Raw genomic sequence first — 19,946 nt, 5'->3', positions numbered from 1 at the left:
TCCGTTTTGTCACTAAAGCACCTTATACCACCCACCACTGCGACTTGTATGCTCTAGTCGGCTGGCCCTCGCTACATATTCGTCGCCAGACCCACTGGCTCCAGGTCATCTACAAGTCCATGCTAGGTAAAGCTCCGCCTTATCTCAGTTCACTGGTTACGATGGCAACACCCATCCGTAGCACGCGCTCCAGCAGGTGTATCTCACTGATCATCCCTAAAGCCAACACCTCATTTGGCCGCCTTTCGTTCCAGTTCTCTGCTGCCTGTGACTGGAACGAATTGCAAAAATCACTGAAGTTGGAGACTTTTATCTCCCTCACCAACTTCAAACATCTGCTATCCGAGCAGCTAACCGATCGCTGCAGCTGTACGTAGTCTATTGGTAAATAGCCCACCCATTTTCACCTACCTCATCCCCATACTGTTTTTATTTATTTATTTGTATTTTTCTGCTCTTTTGTACACCAATCTCTACCTGTACATAACCATCTGATCATTTATCACTCCAGTGTTAATCTGCATAATTGTAATTATTTGCCTACCTTCTCATGCCTTTTGCACACAATGTATATGTAGACTCCCCTTTTTTCTACTGTGTTATTGACTTGTTAATTGTTTACTCCATGTGTAACTCTGTGTTGTCTGTTCACACTGCTATGCCTTATCTTGGCCAGGTCGCAGTTGCAAATGAGAACTTGTTCTCAACTAGCCTACCTGGTTAAATAAAGGTGAAATAAAAAAAAATAAAATAAAATCACTGGGACCGCGGTCCTCCAGCGGGTAGTGAAGACACCACAGTACATCAGTGGGACCGCGTCCCTCCAGCGGGTAGTGAAGACACCCCAGTACATCATTGGGACCGCGGTCCTCCAGCGGGTAGTGAAGACACCCCAGTACATCACCTGGACCGCGTCACTCCAGCGGGTAGTGAAGACACCCCAGTACATCACTGGGACCGCGGTCCTCCAGCGGGTAGTGAAGACACCCCAGTACATCACCTGGACCGCGTCCCTCCAGCGGGTAGTGAAGACACCCCAGTACATCACTGGGACCGCGGTCCTCCAGCGGTTAGTGAAGACACCCCAGTACATCACTGGGACCGCATCCCTCCAGCGGGTAGTGAAGACACCCCAGTACATCACCTGGACCGCGTCACTCCAGTGGGTAGTGAAGACACCCCAGTACATCACCTGGACGCGGTCCTCCAGCGGGTAGTGAAGACACCCCAGTACATCACTGGGACCACGGTCCTCCAGCTGGTAGTGAAGCCACCCCAGTACATCACGGGGACCGCGGTCCTCCAGCGGGTAGTGAAGACACCCCAGTACATCACTGGGACCGTGCTCCCACCCATCCAGGACATCTACTCTAAACGGTGCTTGAGGAAGGCTGCAACATCATCAAGAACCTCACACACCCCAGCAATGAGCTGTTTTCTCCCTTCCAGTGGGGAACACAGTATCGGAGCAAGTCTTATACCTACAGGCTCAGAGACAGTTTCCATCTACAAACCATCAGACTGATGAACACTTGATCTGGACTGACCACCTGCTCTGATTCTAACAGGACTGACCACCTGCTCTGATTCTAACAGGACTGACCACCTGCTCTGATTCTAACAGGACTGACCACCTGCTCTGATTTGAACCCTAACAGGACTGGCCACCTGCTCTGATTCTAACAGGACTGACCACCTGCTCTGATTCTAACAGGAATGACCACCTGCTCTTATTCTAACCCTAACAGGACTGACCACCTGCTCTGATTCTAACCCTAACAGGACTGACCACCTGCTCTGATTCTAACCCTAACAGGACTGACCACCTGCTCTGATTCTAACCCTAACAGGACTGACCATCTGCTCTGATTCTAACAGGACTGACCACCTGCTCTGATTCTAACAGGAATGACCACCTGCTCTGATTCTAACCCTAACAGGACTGACCACCTGCTCTGATTCTAACCCTAACAGGACTGACCACCTGCTCTGATTCTAACAGGACTGACCACCTGCTCTGATTCTAACAGGACTGACCATCTGCTCTGATTCTAACAGGACTGACCACCTGCTCTGATTCTAACAGGACTGACCACCTGCTCTGATTCTAACAGGAATGACCACCTGCTCTGATTCTAACCCTAACAGGACTGACCACCTGCTCTGATTCTAACCCTAACAGGACTGACCACCTGCTCTGATTCTAACCCTAACAGGACTGACCACCTGCTCTGATTCTAACCCTAACAGGACTGACCACCTGCTCTGATTCTAACCCTAACAGGACTGACCACCTGCTCTGATTCTAACCCTAACAGGACTGACCACCTGCTCTGATTCTAACCCTAACAGGACTGACCACCTGCTCTGATTCTAACCCTAACAGGACTGACCACCTGCTCTGATTCTCTGCACCTTAGCACACATGAAATATAAAAAATGAATCGACGCTGGGCCAATTGTGTCCCAATCACAGCCAGATGTGATACAGCTTGGAATAGAACAAGGGTCTGCAGTGACGCATCTAGCTCTGAGATGCAGTGGCTTAGACCGCTGCGCCACTCCGGAGCCCCCATGCATACACACACACATTCATGTTACACACACCCACACACACACATTCATGAACAAGATGGAGCAGACAGAGATGGTCGTTCATAGGCATTATTCATGGGCAAGATAGGCGTTCATGGGCAAGATGGGCGTTCATGGGCAAGATGGGCGTTCATGGGCAAGATGGGCGTTCATGGGCAAGATAGGCGTTCATGGGCAAGATGGGCGTTCATGGGCAAGATAGGCGTTCATGGGCAAGATGGGCGTTCATGGGCAAGATGGGCGTTCATGGGCAAGATGGGCGTTCATGGGCAAGATGGGCGTTCATGGGCAAGATGGGCGTTCATGGGCAAGATGGGCGTTCATGGGCAAGATAGGCGTTCATGGGCAAGATGGGCGTTCATGGGCAAGATGGGCGTTCATGGGCAAGATGGTGCCGACAGTGATGGTCGCCTCGATTCGAGTCCTTAGGAAACTATGCAGTATTTTGTTTTTTTATGTGCTCAAATGTATACACTTGTCAGCAACAGGTGTGGTTGAAACAGCCGAATCCAGTCATTTGTAGGTGTATCCACATACTTATGTAATAACATGTATACAGTACAAGTCAAAAGTTTAGACACACCTACTCATTCAAGGGTTTTTCTTTATTTGTACTTTTTTCTACATTGTAGAATAATAGTGAAGACATCAAGACTATGAAATAACACATGTTGTAAACAAAAAAGTGTTAACTTCTCTAGGATAGGGGGCAGCATTTGGAATTTTGGATGAAGAGCATGCCCAAATTCAACTGCCTGCTACTCATCCCCAGAATATAAGATATGCATATTATTAGTAGTAGATTTGGATAGAAAACACTCTGAAGTTTCTAAAACTGTTTGAATCATGTCTGTGACTATAACAGACCTTATGTAGCAGGCGAAACCCCGAGGACAAACCATTCAGATTTATTTTTTTGAGGTCACTCTCTTTTCAATGAGCTTTCATTGGGAATCCAGATTTCTAAGGGACTTGCTTGCAGTTCCTACCACTTCCACTGGATGTCACCAGTCTTTAGAAATTGGTTGAGGTTATTCCTTTGTGTAATGAAGAAGTACGGCCATCTTGAATGAGGGTCACTTCATGTGTACTGTTTGATAGAGGCGCATGACCAGAAAGCATGCTTCAGTTTGTTTTCTTCCTGTATTGAACACAGGTCATCCCGTCTTCAATTTTATCGATGATTTACTTTAGAAAATACCTAAAGTTGTATTACAAAAGTAGTTTGAAATGTTTTGGCAAAGTTTACAGGTAACTTTTGAGATATTTTGTAGTCACGTTGCGCAAGTTGGAACCGGTGTTTTTCTGGATCAAACGCTCCAAATAAATTGACATTTTGGATATGTATGGACGGAATTAATCGAACAAAAGGACCATTTGTGATGTTTATGGGACATATTGGAGTGCCAACAGAAGATGCTTGTCAAAGGTAAAGCATGATTTATATTTTTATTTCTGCGTTTTGTGTCGCGCCTGCAGGGTTGAAATGTTTTCTCTCTTTTGTTTATGGAGGTGCTCAGATAATAGCTACATTTGCTTTCGCCGAAAAGCCTTTTTGAAATCTGGCATGTTGGCTGGATTCACAACACGTGTAGCTTTAATTTGCTATCTTGCATGTGTGATTTAATGAAAGTTAGATTTTTGTGAGAATTTATTTGAATTTGACGCTCTGCATTTTCACTGGCTTTTGGCCAAGTGGGACGTTAATATCCCAGAGAGGTTTAAACAAATCAAAATAGGTTCTTCAAAGTAGCCACCCTTTGCCTTGATGACAGCTTTGCACACTCTTGGCATTCTCTCAACCAGCTTCACCTGGAATGCTTTTACAACCGTCTTGAAGGAGTTCCCACATACGCTGAGTACTTGTTGGCTGCTTTTCTTCACTCTGCAGTCCAACTCATCCAAACCCTCTCAATTGAGTTGAGGTCAGGGAATTGTGGAGGCCAGGTCATCTGATGCAGCACTCCATCACTCTCCTTCTGGGTCAAATAAAGCCTGGAGGTATGTTTTGGGTCATTGTCCTGTTGAAAAACAAATGATAGTCCCACTAAGCGCAAACCAGATGGGATGGCGTATCGCTGCAGAATGCTGTGGTAACCATGCTGGTTAAGTGGGCCTTGAATTCAAAATAAATCACTGACAGTGTCACCAGCTAAACACCCCCAAACCATCACACATCCTCCTCCATGCTTCACGGTGGGAACCACACATGCGGAGATCAGCCGTTCACCTACTCTACGTCTCATAAAGACACGGCAGGTGGAACCAAAAATCTCAAATTTGGACTCATCAGACCAAAGGAAAGATTTCCACCTGTCTAATCCCCTCCACCTGTCTAATCCCCTCCACCTGTCTAATCCCCTCCACCTGTCTAATCCCCTCCACCTGTCAAGTCCCCTCCACCTGTCTAATCCCCTCCACCTGTCAAGTCCCCTCCACCTGTCTAATCCCCTCCACCTGTCAAGTCCCCTCCACCTGTCTAATCCCCTCCACCTGTCAAGTCCCCTACACCTGTCTAATCCCCTCCACCTGTCAAGTCCCCTCCACCTGTCTAATCCCCTCCACCTGTCAAGTCCCCTCCACCTGTCTAATCCCCTCCACCTGTCTAATCCCCTCCACCTGTCTAATCCCCTCCACCTGTCAAGTCCCTTCTTCTTATTGGTGTCCTTTAGTAGTAGTTTCTTTGCAGCAATTTGACCATTGAAGGCCTGAATCACACAGTCTCCTCTGAACAGTTGATGTTGAGATGTGTCTGTTACTTGAACTCTGAAGCATTTATTTGGGCTGCAATCTGAGGTGCAGTTACCTCTAATGAACTTATCCTCTGAAGCAGAGGTAACTCTGGGTCTTCCTTTCCTGTGGCGGTCCTCATAAGAGACAGTTTCATCATAGCGCTTGATGGTTTTTGCAACTGCACTTGAATAACTTTTCAAAGTTCTTGAAATTTTATTGACTGACCTTCATATCTTAAAGTAATGATGGACAGTTGTTTCTCTTTGCTTATTTGAGCTGGTTTTTTTTGTTGTTGTTTTTTTAATTTCACCTTTATTTAACTCATGTGAAGGCCAAATTTCAGAGGAGGAATTTCTTGATGCAATTAAAGCCTTTAAGGAAAACTCCAGAGCTGGATGTCATACCAGTTGAGGTATATACCAAACCTTTTTGATATACTCAGAGGACCATTATTAGCATGTTTTAACCACTCCTATATAAATGGTAGATTAGCAGACACGCAACAAGAAGGTAGGGTTTGCGGGGAATAATAATAAAGGTATATTATTTTAAAAAGTATGTATGTCTATATAGGTATGTGTATGTATATATGCGTATATGTATGCATGTGTGTATGGATATACAGTGCCTTGCGAAAGTATTCGGCCCCCTTGAACTTTGCGACCTTTTGCCACATTTCAGGCTTCAAACATAAAGATATAAAACTGTATTTTTTTGTGAAGAATCAACAACAAGTGGGACACAATCATGAAGTGGAACGACATTTATTGGATATTTCAAACTTTTTTAACAAATCAAAAACTGAAAAATTGGGCGTGCAAAATTATTCAGCCCCTTTACTTTCAGTGCAGCAAACTCTCTCCAGAAGTTCAGTGAGGATCTCTGAATGATCCAATGTTGACCTAAATGACTAATGATGATAAATACAATCCACCTGTGTGTAATCAAGTCTCCGTATAAATGCACCTGCACTGTGATAGTCTCAGAGGTCCGTTAAAAGCGCAGAGAGCATCATGAAGAACAAGGAACACACCAGGCAGGTCCGAGATACTGTTGTGAAGAAGTTTAAAGCCGGATTTGGATACAAAAAGATTTCCCAAGCTTTAAACATCCCAAGGAGCACTGTGCAAGCAATAATATTGAAATGGAAGGAGTATCAGACCACTGCAAATCTATCAAGACCTGGCCGTCCCTCTAAACTTTCAGCTCATACAAGGAGAAGACTGATCAGAGATGCAGCCAAGAGGCCCATGATCACTCTGGATGAACTGCAGAGATCTACAGCTGAGGTGGGAGACTCTGTCCATAGGACAACAATCAGTCGTATATTGCACAAATCTGGCCTTTATGGAAGAGTGGCAAGAAGAAAGACATTTCTTAAAGATATCCATAAAAAGTGTTGTTTAAAGTTTGCCACAAGCCACCTGGGAGACACACCAAACATGTGGAAGAAGGTGCTCTGGTCAGATGAAACCAAAATTGAACTTTTTGGCAACAATGCAAAACGTTATGTTTGGCGTAAAAGCAACACAGCTGAACACACCATCCCCACTGTCAAACATGGTGGTGGCAGCATCATGGTTTGGGCCTGCTTTTCTTCAGCAGGGACAGGGAAGATGGTTAAAATTGATGGGAAGATGGATGGAGCCAAATACAGGACCATTCTGGAAGAAAACCTGATGGAGTCTGCAAAAGACCTGAGACTGGGACGGAGATTTGTCTTCCAACAAGATAATGATCCAAAACATAAAGCAAAATCTACAATGGAATGGTTCAAAAATAAACATATCCAGGTGTTAGAATGGCCAAGTCAAAGTCCAGACCTGAATCCAATCGAGAATATGTGGAAAGAACTGAAGCTGAGCTAACGTTTCCTGTCTGCCTCGCTAACTAACGTTATGTGTATGTTCTCCACTTTCTGGAGGACCAAGTTTTAAAATCAGTGGAATTCGAGTATGATAGCTAAGGAGATGGAGAAAACACCAGTCTGGATTACATTGTCAAACTAAGGGCAACCATGCATTGCATCAGACAGGAGACGCATCCAATCATGATTTGTACTGGTAAGATAGTGTCATGACTGCCCTGCCCGGCTCAGGTTACCAATGACCACAATCCTGCAGAGAGATTTCATCCCCACCAGAGGAGATGGGATCTCAAGGGATAGGAAGATGTGGGGGTTTTATGACCCCTCACGCCCATGGTAAATCTTAGGCAACAGACAAAATCCCTTTGTCCTGTTACTATGGAGAACCAGCCTCAGAACATTAAACATTAAATAAAGGGACTTTGGAACAATGGTTTCCGTCAGCCACAATGGTGGTCATGACGATAGATGGAATATGAAAATGTATGTCATTTTTGTTTTGTTGTTAAAGGTTAATAGATGACGTTATTACGAAAACATTGTAACTTTAAGAGTTTTCCTAGTATATGCTTGATGTTTATACATTGTACGTTGTGTGGAAAATGTCAAAATCAAAGAGAATGTTTTGTTAAAGATTAAATGTGAAGTTAGTTGTCTAAAATCGGATTTGAGTCAAATCTAGGCCTTGCCTCTTAACCTGGTACGCCCAGAGAATTGCCCTAAAGGCGGTTACGCCCACTTCTGACCCGAGGGTATAAGACCTGTGAGTTAAGAATTAACATAGCAGACTAAGTGACCCGAGCTGCAGCCAAGGTCTAAAAAGTCAACGAACCCAAAACGCAACACAAGGTTGAAGACAAAGAAATATGTTCTCTACCCAAGCTACGGATGAGTAGCTGTGTCTAAGTGGGTGAATTCAAGCCGGACCACCTGGCCTCCACTCCCCATCGAATCCTGGTATCTACACTGTTTTCCATTCCTACACTGTGAGCTCTGAACTACAGAGCTGTCTGTCCTCAGAAGACCCCTTTCAGAGCAAGGGCGAGGAATCAGACCACTAAGCCAAAAAGACACTGACATCGTAAGGACAACCAGAGAGTTGCGCCGGAGAAGTGCCTCATTGAGAAGCCTAAACGGTCCACGAGGAGCTTCCCATCTGAGACATTCAACAATTACATCATTATATTCTGACCCATAAGAGCGTCAGTTCGGGGCAAGGTTAGGGTTAAAATAAACATAGCTGACTAATGCACCCACATGTATATTTCTCTCGTGTACTTTCTCTTTTTCTCTCTCTTATAAATCCCCATTTTGGGTAACGCGCCATAGTGTGTTGGCCCGTTATACTAAGTTCTAATCAATAGCCTAGACTGTGTTGTGTATGTGTATATTGTATTATCATTTTAGCTTTCTAGTAAATAACATTTCCCCATGGGGACAATAAAGTCAGTAAGTAAGAAAGTGGTTTCATGTCAAGTGTACAGTTAGCTAGCTAACGTTAGCTTGCTGGGTTGGTAGCTAGCTAATGTTTGTGTATGATCTTCTTCTTCTTATCTCAGACAGATTTGCTTGACTAGTTATAGCCATTGAACCTGGTTGGTTAGCTACCTGCAGATTCATGCAGGGTAGTAACATCATGAGTTGTGATTATGGTTCATTGTTTAGCTAGCTAGCTATCTAGCTACATCTCTTAGCAAAAGACTTGTCTTAGTGTGCCAGAGTGCAGAATAACTGATGAATTTTGGAAAGCTCAACACCCGTTGAATATGTCTGGTGTCAGTAAACGTCAGCAACAAAGCGTAATTCAATTGTTGCCAGAAGCACAGTTACAGTCACCAACGCTCTGGATAACATGAAAACTGCCTAACCAGCTCTGCTAGGATCAGTAAAATGGTCAAAGTGAGGTGTTCTCTCATTATGTGTCTGGAAGTAGCTAGCCAATGTTAGCCAGTTAGCTTGGGTACTTGACTGTCGTTGTGAGGTCAGAGCTTTCGGAACAACCCTACTTATTAGCCAGATTGTCCAGTGTGCACTCTGAACACGAAACGCTCTGAATTTACGAACGGACAATCCGACAGCACAGTTGCAGTCACCAATACTCTGGAAAACATACTGTAACAGCCTAACCAGCTCTTCTAGGGCGAGTAATGTTCAGTGAGCTGTTCTCTCTCACTTAGATGTCTGGAAGTAGCTGGCAAGTTAGTACAGAACGGTTGGATCAACCCTTAAAGAGATGGATGGGGCTAAGGCTTAAAAGGGTGTGTAAAATGCTGAATGGGTGCAGACAAAGAAGGGCTCTCCAATAGTAGTACCAAAACATTGAAAGACGATTTTCTCAAAAGTGAGTTTACAAGTTGATCAACTTTCAAAGCAGAATTACTTTCCCATTGTTTCCTCAAATGCAGTCTATGACATACGTAGATCTGAGTCTTTTATCCAATGTAAAAAACTGAAATTCAAATGTGGCTACATAAGACGGAATCCAGGTGGTGAGTCACGTCTTGGTCTTTTACCAAAAAGGGCTATGTTCTGTATACCACCCCTACCTTGTCACAACACAACTGATTGGCTCAAACGTAATAAGAATGAAAGAAATTGCACAAATTAACTTTTGACAAGGCACACCTGTTAATTGAAATGCATTCCAGGTGACTACCTCAATGAAGCTGGTTGAGAGAATGCCAAGAGTGTGCAAAGCTGTCACCGAGGCAAAGGGTGGCTACTTTGAAGAATATCAAATAGAAAATCTATTTTGATTTGTTTAACCCTTTTAAGGTTACTACATGATTCCATATGTGTTATTTCATAATTTCGATGTCTTCACTATTATTCTACAATGTAGAAAATAGTACAAAATAAAGAAAAACCCTTGAATGAGTAGGTGTGTCCAAGCTTTTGACTGGTACTGTATATATATATACAGTGCCTTGCGAAAGTATTCGGCCCCCTTGAACTTTGCGACCTTTTGCCACATTTCAGGCTTCAAACATAAAGATATAAAACTGTATTTTTTGTGAAGAATCAACAAGTGGGACACAATCATGAAGTGGAACGACATTTATTGGATATTTCAAACTTTTTTAACAAACAAAAACTGAAAAATTGGGCGTGCAAAATTATTCAGCCCCCTTAAGTTAATACTTTGTAGCGCCACCTTTTGATGCGATTACAGCTGTAAGTCGCTTGGGGTATGTCTCTATCAGTTTTGCACATCGAGAGACTGAAATTTTTTCCCATTCCTACTTGCAAAACAGCTCAAGCTCAGTGAGGTTGGATGGAGAGCATTTGTGAACAGCAGTTTTCAGTTCTTTCCACAGATTCTCGATTGGATTCAGGTCTGGACTTTGACTTGGCCATTCTAACACCTGGATATGTTTATTTTTGAACCATTCCATTGTAGATTTTGCTTTATGTTTTGGATCATTGTCTTGTTGGAAGACAAATCTCCGTCCCAGTCTCAGGTCTTTTGCAGACTCCATCAGGTTATCTTCCAGAATGGTCCTCTATTTGGCTCCATCCATCTTCCCATCAATTTTAAACATCTTCCCTGTCCCTGCTGAAGAAAAGCAGGCCCAAACCATGATGCTGCCACCACCATGTTTGACAGTGGGGATGGTGTGTTCAGGGTGATGCGCTGTGTTGCTTTTACGCCAAAAATAATGTCTTGCATTGTTGCCAAAAAGTTCAATTTTGGTTTCATCTGACCAGAGCACCTTCTTCCACATTTGGTGTGTCTCCCAGGTGGCTTGTGGCAAACTTTAAACAACACTTTTTATGGATATCTTTAAGAAATGGCTTTCTTCTTGCCACTCTTTCATACAGGCCAGATTTGTGCAATATACGACTGATTGTTGTCCTATGGACAGAGTCTCCCACCTCAGCTGTAGATCTCTGCAGTTCATCCAGAGTGATCATGGGCCTCTTGGCTGCATCTCTGATCAGTCTTCTCCTTGTATGAGCTGAAAGTTTAGAGGGACGGCCAGTTCTTGGTAGATTTGCAGTGGTCTGATACTCCTTCCATTTCACTATTATCGCTTGCACAGTGCTCCTCGGGATGTTTAAAGCTTGGGAAATCTTTTTGTATCCAAATCCGGCTTTAAACTTCTTCACAACAGTATCTCGGACCTGCCTGGTGTGTTCCTTGTTCTTCATGATGCTCTCTGCGCTTTTGACGGACCTCTGAGACTATCACAGTGCAGGTGCATTTATACGGAGACTTGATTACACACAGGTCGATTGTATTTATCATCATTAGTCATTTAGGTCAACATTGGATCATTCAGAGATCCTCACTGAACTTCTGGAGAGAGTTTGCTGCACTGAAAGTAAAGGGGCTGAATAATTTTGCACGCCCAATTTTTCAGTTTTGATTTGTTAAAACAGTTTGAAATATCCAATAAATGTCGTTCCACTTCATGATTGTGTCCCACTTGTTGTTGATTCTTCACAAAAAATACAGTTTTATATCTTTATGTTTGAAGCCTGAAATGTGGCAAAAGGTCGCAAAGTTCAAGGGGGCCGAATACTTTCGCAAGGCACTGTATATTGTGACATATTAGTGTTACTAGTTCAACTGGGGGCCTACTGTATGGTCATCAGCTGTACTGCTGCTCTATAGCAAAACACTGAGCTGTTAACACTATTCTATTACTACACCACCTGGGAGCTGTGTGTGTGTGTGTGTTTAGTTTAAATAAGAGTACAATAGTCTGGAACAACTGTCAGGGACAGGAAATGAAAACGTATCACACCAGGTTTACCCCCACAATATGTTTGATTGAGTCCCCTTTCTGTTGCTCTACTGGATCATGCGTTCTGCTCCATTTTCTTTCTTTAACAAGGCAAATCAGTTAAGAACAAATTCTTATTTACAATGACTGTCTAGGAACAGTGGGTTAACTGCCTTGTTCAGGGGTAGAATGACAGATTTTTACAGATTCGATATAGCAACCTTTCGGTTACTGGCCCAACGCTCTAACCACTAGGCTACCTGCCGCCCAAATACGCTCCCTATACTCTTATGGTATGTTCAGCTCTTCACAGGTTCTGTTGTCATTGTTGTCACTGAATTGACTGGAATTGAAATATAATTGACCCAAACCCTGGTTTCATTTGACCTCAGATGTTGATGCTGCCACCACCTTGCTTCACCGTAGGGATGGTGCCAGGTTCCCTCCAGATATGAGGTTGGCATTCAGGCCAAAGAGTTCCATCTTGGTTTCATCAGACCAGAGAATCTTGTTTCTGCGGTCTGCGAGTCCTTTGGGTGCCTTTTGGCAATATATGCCTTTTACTGAGGAGTGGCTTCCGTCTGGCCACTTTACCACAAAGGCCTGATTGGTGGAGTGCCGCAGAGATGGTTGTCCTTCTAGAAGGTTCTCCCATTTCCACAGAGGAACTCTGGAGCTCTGTCAGAGTGACCATCACCCCTTTCCCCCTGATATCTCAGTTTGGCCGTGCGAAAAGCTCTAGGAAGAGTCTTGGTGGTTCCAAACTTCTTCCATTTAAGAATGATGGAGGCCACTGTGTTCTTGGGGACCTTCAATGCTGCAGAAATGTTTTGGTACCCTTCCCCAGATCTGTGCTTCGACACAATCCTGTCTCAGAGCTCTACAGACAATTCCTTCAACCTCATGGCTTGTTTTTTTGCTCTGACATGCACTGTCAACTGTGGGGCCTTATATAGACAGGTTTGTGCCTTTCCAAATCATGTCCAAATCAATTGAATTTACCACAGGTGGACTCCAATCAAGTTGTAGAAACATCTCAAGGATGATCAATGGAAACAGGATGCACCTGAGCTCAATTTCAAGTCTCATACCAAAGGGTCTGAATGCTTATGGAAATAAGTTATTTCAGTTTTGCTAACATTTCTAAAAACCTGTTTTCACTTTGTCATTATGTGGTATTGTGTGTAGATTGATGAAGAAAATAAACAATTTAATACATTTTTGAATAAGGCAATAATGCAACAAAATGTGAAAAGGGGGAATGGGTCTGAATACTTTCCGAATGCACTGTATATTAAAACAAGTATCTATAGGTTATATGCTGTAGTGGCCTAAACAATCCCCACAAAATCCTGGAGGGACTGTCTTTTCCACTGTCGTTTTCTGCTCTCTCATGCAAACACTCCAATACATTACTAGGCTCCTGTATTCACAGCTTGTCTGTGGAGGCTTGTATAGCCTATAGTTTATATAAATAACACGTTACTATTCATGGCTAATAATGCATGTTTTTCGGGAAAAAATGAATGTATTTATGAGGCTACATTTGTTTTATACGAAATTCAAACGCACTCCCATGGATGATCACGATTGATGTTCGCAGTGTGCCGCGGACGCCGTCACTCAACCGAGAGGGGAAAAAACACAACTCATGTCGCAACACAGCCTACATCCAACACAACACGGCCAGGATATTCTGAAATGTAGAATCAGGGACGGACTACTATAGAAATCAGACAGACAAGCCGTGATGAGTGATAGTCACCAACCTGCTGCAGTACGCTGTGCTCCGGTAGCTCCGGCGGCACGAGGTTCCACGATGATGCTGCTCGGGTCGCTGTGAGATCTGACTCTCTGCAGCAGGCAGGACTCCTCCAGCACATTCGAGGTAGCCATGGAGATGGAGACAGACTACAGACTGGAGACAGGCAGGCTAAAACGGTCGGGAAAGAAAATACAATATTGAGAATGTTCTCAGCGAGATACAAGGTCACCACGAGCAGAACATCTAGCGGTAGTCGGTAATGGGTAGTAACGGATAATTAATTCGGTTTGACAACCAACCACATCTTCGTTGAGTAGGCGACCCGAGAGGCAACGGGAAGAAGATAATATACCCATCAGTGACGCGTCTCTCTCTCTCTCCGTCCCCCTCTCTCTGTCCACCTCTAGCTATCTCCCTCTCTGCGTGAGCATGTGTGCCAACATAGAGGAGAGGGATGGTGTTCGTAGGATACAGTGACATGTTTGTCTGATATTATGGCAAAATTCATATAAAATGCGACCTTTTTTTAAATTTTAGCTGAGCTCATACAAGATTAAGGACATTAAAGGGGCAATCTGCGAATGATTTATATATTTGCCCATTAATTATATATACCCATGGATTCTTGAAGAATGTAATTTATACATGCCACATGAGTTTAGTTCAACTGTTGTACCCCATCAGAACGCAAAAACAATCAGCTTGTTTTACCCCATGGTTTATAAACAATACAATTGTAAACACAGGCAGTGTAGCCTTAAGGCATGGTTAAAACTATGTCTATCATTGACAGTCATTCATGGCATCCATAGCTCTGTCTTTGAGTTTGATAAAGTTGGTTATCTCTCCAACCCTTTCCCTAAACTATTACCAAAACAGCTGCTTTGAACTGCAGATTGCCCCTTTAAGGATAGGGCTGGTTTCCCTGACATAGATTAGGCCTAAAGTTAGTCCTGGGCTAAAAAAAACTAGATTATCTTTGGGGACAAACAGAATTGTTCACTGACATACAACACTCCATCTCCATCATGACAATATGAGCATCCCAAATGGCACCCTATTCCCAATATAATGCACTACGGTTGACCAGAGCCCTATTCCCTATATAGTGCACTATGATTGACCAGAGCCCTATTCCCTAGATAGTGCACTACTGTTGCCCAGAGCCCTATTCCCTATATAGTGCACTACTGTTGACCAAAGCCCTATTCTCTAAATAGTGCACTACTGTTGACCAGAGCCATATTCCCTATATAGAACACTACTGTTGACCAGAGCCATATTCCCTATATAGAACACTACTGTTGACCAGAGCCCTATTCCCTATATAGAACACTACTGTTGACCAGAGCCATATTCCCTATATAGAACACTACTGTTGACCAGAGCCCTATTCCCTATATAGAACACTACTGTTGACCAGAGCCCTAATCCCTATATAGAACACTACTGTTGACCAGAGCCCTAATCCCTATATAGAACACTACTGTTGACCAGAGCCCTAATCCCTATATAGAACACTACTGTTGACCAGAGCCCTAATCCCTATATAGAACACTACTGTTGCCCAGAGCCCTAATCCCTATATAGAACACTACTGTTGACCAGAGCCATATTCCCTATATAGAACACTACTGTTGACCAGAGCCCTATTCCCTATATAGAACACTACTGTTGACCAGAGCCCTAATCCCTATATAGAACACTACTGTTGACCAGAGCCCTAATCCCTATATAGAACACTACTGTTGACCAGAGCCATATTCCCTATATAGAACACTACTGTTGACCAGAGCCCTAATCCCTATATAGAACACTACTGTTGACCAGAGCCCTAATCCCTATATAGAACACTACTGTTGACCAGAGCCATATTCCCTATATAGAACACTACTGTTGACCAGAGCCCTAATCCCTATATAGAACACTACTGTTGACCAGAGCCATATTCCCTATATAGAACACTACTGTTGACCAGAGCCCTATTCCCTATATAGAACACTACTGTTGACCAGAGCCCTAATCCCTATATAGAACACTACTGTTGACCAGAGCCCTAATCCCTATATAGAACACTACTGTTGCCCAGAGCCCTAATCCCTATATAGAACACTACTGTTGCCCAGAGCCCTATTCCCTATATAGAACACTACTGTTGACCAGAGCCCTAATCCCTATATAGAACACTACTGTTGACCAGAGCCCTAATCCCTATATAGAACACTACTGTTGCCCAGAGCCCTATTCCCTATATAGTGCACTACTGTTGACCAAAGCCCTATTCTCTAAATAGTGCACTACTGTTGACCAGAGCCATATTCCCTATATAGAACACTACTGTTGACCAGAGCCCTATTTCCTATATAGAACACTACTGTTGACCAGAGCCCTGTGAGAATAGGAAGCCATTTGGGATGCTCACATTATCAGATGCTGTTGTAGTCTACATCATGTGTCAAACTCATTCCGCGGAGGGCCGAGCGTCTGCTGGTTCGCTAAGTAATAAACAACTCCCCTCACCTGGTTGTCTACGTCTTAATTGAAAGGGAAAAAACTAAAACCTGCAGACACTCGACCCTTCGTGGAATGAGTTTGACTCCCCTGTTCCACACTGTACAAAAATATAGAGGCAGCATGTAAAGTGTTGGTCCCATGTTTCATGAGCTGAAATAAAAAATCCCAGAAATGTTCCATACACACAAAAAGCGCATTTCTCTCAAACTTTGTTTACATCCCTGTCAGTGAGCATATATCTTTTGCCAAGATAATCCATTCACCTGACAGGCATATCAAGAAGCTGATTAAACAGCTTCTTAAACATTAAACAGCATCATTACACAGGTGCACCTTGTGCTGGGGACAATAAAAGGCCACTCTAAAATGTGCAGTTTTGTCACACAACACAATGCCACAGATGTCTCAAGTTTTGAGGGAGCGCGCATTTGGTATGTTGACTGCAAATCAAATCAAATTTTATTTGTCGCAAACACATGGTTAGCAGATGTTAATGTGAGTGTAGCGAAATGCTTGTGCTTCTAGTTCCGACAATGCAGTAATAACCAACGAGTAATCTAACCTAACAATTCCACAACTGCTACCTTATACACACAAGTGTAAAGGGATAAAGAATATGTACATAAAAATATATGAATGAGTGATGGTACAGAACGGCATAGACAAGATGCAGTAGATGGTATCGAGTACTGTATATACATATGAGATGAGTAATGTAGGGTATATAAACATAAAGTGGCATAGTTTAAAGTGGCTAGTGATATATGTATTACATAAAGATGGCAAGAAGCAGTAGATGATATAGAGTACAGTATATACAGTGCCTTGCGAAAGTGTTCGGCCCCCTTGAACTTTGCGACCTTTTGCCACATTTCAAGCTTCAAACATAAAGATATAAAACTGTATTTTTTTGTGAAGAATCAACAACAAGTGGGACACAATCATGAAGTGGAACGACATTTATTGGATATTTCAAACTTTTTTAACAAATCAAAAACTGAAAAATTGGGCGTGCAAAATTATTCAGCCCCTTTACTTTCAGTGCAGCAAACTCTCTCCAGAAGTTCAGTGAGGATATCTGAATGATCCAATGTTGACCTAAATGACTAATGATGATAAATACAATCCACCTGTGTTTAATCAAGTCTCCGTATAAATGCACCTGCACTGTGATAGTCTCAGAGGTCCGTCAAAAGCGCAGAGAGCATCATGAAGAACAAGGAACACAACAGGCAGGTCCGAGATACTGTTGTGAAGAAGTTTAAAGCCGGATTTGGATACAAAAAGATTTCCCAAGCTTTAAACATCCCAAGGAGCACTGTGCAAGCGATAATATTGAAATGGAAGGAGTATCAGACCACTGCAAATCTACCAAGACCTGGCCGTCCCTCTAAACTTTCAGCTCATACAAGGAGAAGACTGATCAGAGATGCAGCCAAGAGGCCCATGATCACTCTGGATGAACTGCAGAGATCTACAGCTGAGGTGGGAGACTCTGTCCATAGGACAACAATCAGTCGTATATTGCACAAATCTGGCCTTTATGGCAGAGTGGCAAGAAGAAAGCCATTTCTTAAAGATAAACAACACTTTTTATGGATAAAGTTTGCCACAAGCCACCTGGGAGACACACCAAACATGTGGAAGAAGGTGCTCTGGTCAGATGAAACCAAAATTTAACTATTTGGCAACAATGAAAAACGTTATGTTTGGCGTAAAAGCAACACAGCTGAACACACCATCCCCACTGTCAAACATGGTGGTGGCAGCATCATGGTTTGTGCCTGCTTTTCTTCAGCAGGGACAGGGAAGATGGTTAAAATTGATGGGAAGATGGATGGAGCCAAATACAGGACCATTCTGGAAGAAAACCTGATGGAGTCTGCAAAAGACCTGAGACTGGGACTGAGATTTGTCTTCCAACAAGACAATGATCCAAAACATAAAGCAAAATCTACAATGGAATGGTTCAAAAATAAACATATCCAGGTGTTAGAATGGCCAAGTCAAAGTCCAGACCTGAATCCAATCGAGAATCTCTGGAAAGAACTGAAAACTGCTGTTCACAAATGCTCTCCATCCAACCTCACTGAGCTCGAGCTGTTTTGCAAGGAGGAATGGGAAAAAATGTCAGTCTCTCGATGTGCAAAACTGATAGAGACATACCCCAAGCGACTTACAGCTGTAATCGCAGCAAAAGGTGGCGCTACAAAGTATTAACTTAAGGGGGCTGAATCATTTTGCACGCCCAATTTTTCAGTTTTTGATTTGTTAAAAAAGTTTGAAATATCCAATAAATGTCGTTCCACTTCATGATTGTGTCCCACTTGTTGTTGATTCTTCACAAAAAAATACAGTTTTATATCTTTATGTTTGAAGCCTGAAATGTGGCAAAAGGTCGCAAAGTTCAAGGGGGACGAATACTTTCGCAAGGCACTGTACATATACATATGAGATGAGTAATGTAGGTTATGTAAACATTAAGCAGCATTGTTTAAAGTGTCTCGTGACACATTTTTTACATCAATTTCCATTATTAAAGTGGCTGGAGTTGAGTCAGTGTGTTGGCAGCAGCCACTCAATGTTAGTAGCGGCTGTTTAACAGTCTGATGGCCTTGAGATAGAAGCTGTTTAACAGTCTGATGGCCTTGAGATAGAAGCTGTTTAACAGTCTGATGGCCTTGAGATAGAAGCTGTTTAACAGTCTGATGGCCTTGAGATAGAAGCTGTTTAACAGTCTGATGGCCTTGAGATATAAGCTGTTTAACGGTCTGATGGCCTTGAGATAGAAGCTTTTAACAGTCTGATGGCCTTGAGATAGAAGCTGTTTAACAGTCTGATGGCCTTGAGATAGAAGCTCCTCAACCGCAGACCACGTGTAACCACGCCAACCCAGGACCTCCTCAACCGCAGACCACGTGTAACCACGCCTGCCCAGGACCTACACATCTGGAATCTTCTCCTCAGACCACGTGTAACCACACCAGCCCAGGTCCTCCACATCTGGCTTCTTCACCTCAGACCACGTGTAACCACACCAACCCAGGTCCTCCACATCCGGCTTCTTCACCTCAGACCACGTGTGACCACACCGCCCAGGACCTCCACATCCGGCTTCTTCTTCTGCAGGATCGTCTCAGGGGGGATGGGAGGGTGTTGAGGAGTATTTGTCTGTAAGAAAGCCCTTTTGTGTGGAAAAACTCATTCTGATTGTCTGGGCCTGGCTCCCCTGCCCAGTCATGTGAAATCTATAGATTAGGGTCTAATGGATTTATTTAAATCGACTCATTTCCTTTTATGAACTGTAACGCAGTAAAACCATTGTTGCATTTATATTTTTAAAAATCATTGAAAAAAATAGTTTATATTTTTGTTCAGTTTACATCCATTCCATCCACACAGAACTTGCCGGAAGATCCACTTGGAGTGAAAACCTACGGCAGGGTAAAAAAAAAACCTGGCAACCAGCCTAAAATGTCCTGGTACAGGATAAAGTTCATGATGCCATTGACCTTAACAAGAGCCCCTGGGACCAGTGGAAGCAAAATAGCCCCATAACATCAATGCCAAACTCACCACTGGTGTGTGTGGCCAAATTGTTTTATTTTCATGCCATCTGACCACAGCACTGGCTGGAGTTTGATAAACAACATTCTGCACTTGGATTGGAACCGGTGCTGTGATCAGATGACAAGAGAATAGAGCTCTTTGGCCAGGCACACCAGTGGTGGGTTTTACACCC

At 43.3% G+C, this 19,946-nt stretch overlaps 1 protein-coding gene across 4 annotated transcripts in view; it reads right to left on the bottom strand.

Annotated features, from left to right (window-relative positions):
• LOC110494855 (phosphatase and actin regulator 3) overlaps positions 1-14,089 on the bottom strand; it is a 91,907-nt gene extending 77,818 nt beyond the window's left edge. For 3 of the 4 annotated variants that reach the window (XR_016488121.1, XR_016488122.1, XM_036950993.2), the window contains exon 1: positions 13,695-14,085. Coding sequence is in view for 2 of the 4 variants with exons in the window: in XM_036950993.2 (XP_036806888.2) it covers positions 13,695-13,821 (127 nt within the window). In the remaining 2 variants the exon portion in view is untranslated. Of the gene's footprint in view, positions 1-13,694 lie in introns of all 4 variants that reach the window. The other variant, XM_036950992.2, reaches the window with a different exon arrangement.
• Positions 14,090-19,946: the final 5,857 nt, after the last annotated feature.

Source organism: Oncorhynchus mykiss, chromosome 17, assembly GCF_057628025.1.
Source record: "Oncorhynchus mykiss isolate SJ-2025 chromosome 17, ASM5762802v1, whole genome shotgun sequence".
NCBI classification, from domain to species: domain Eukaryota; kingdom Metazoa; phylum Chordata; class Actinopteri; order Salmoniformes; family Salmonidae; genus Oncorhynchus; species Oncorhynchus mykiss.
This window is presented reverse-complemented; position numbering and strand designations above follow the sequence as displayed.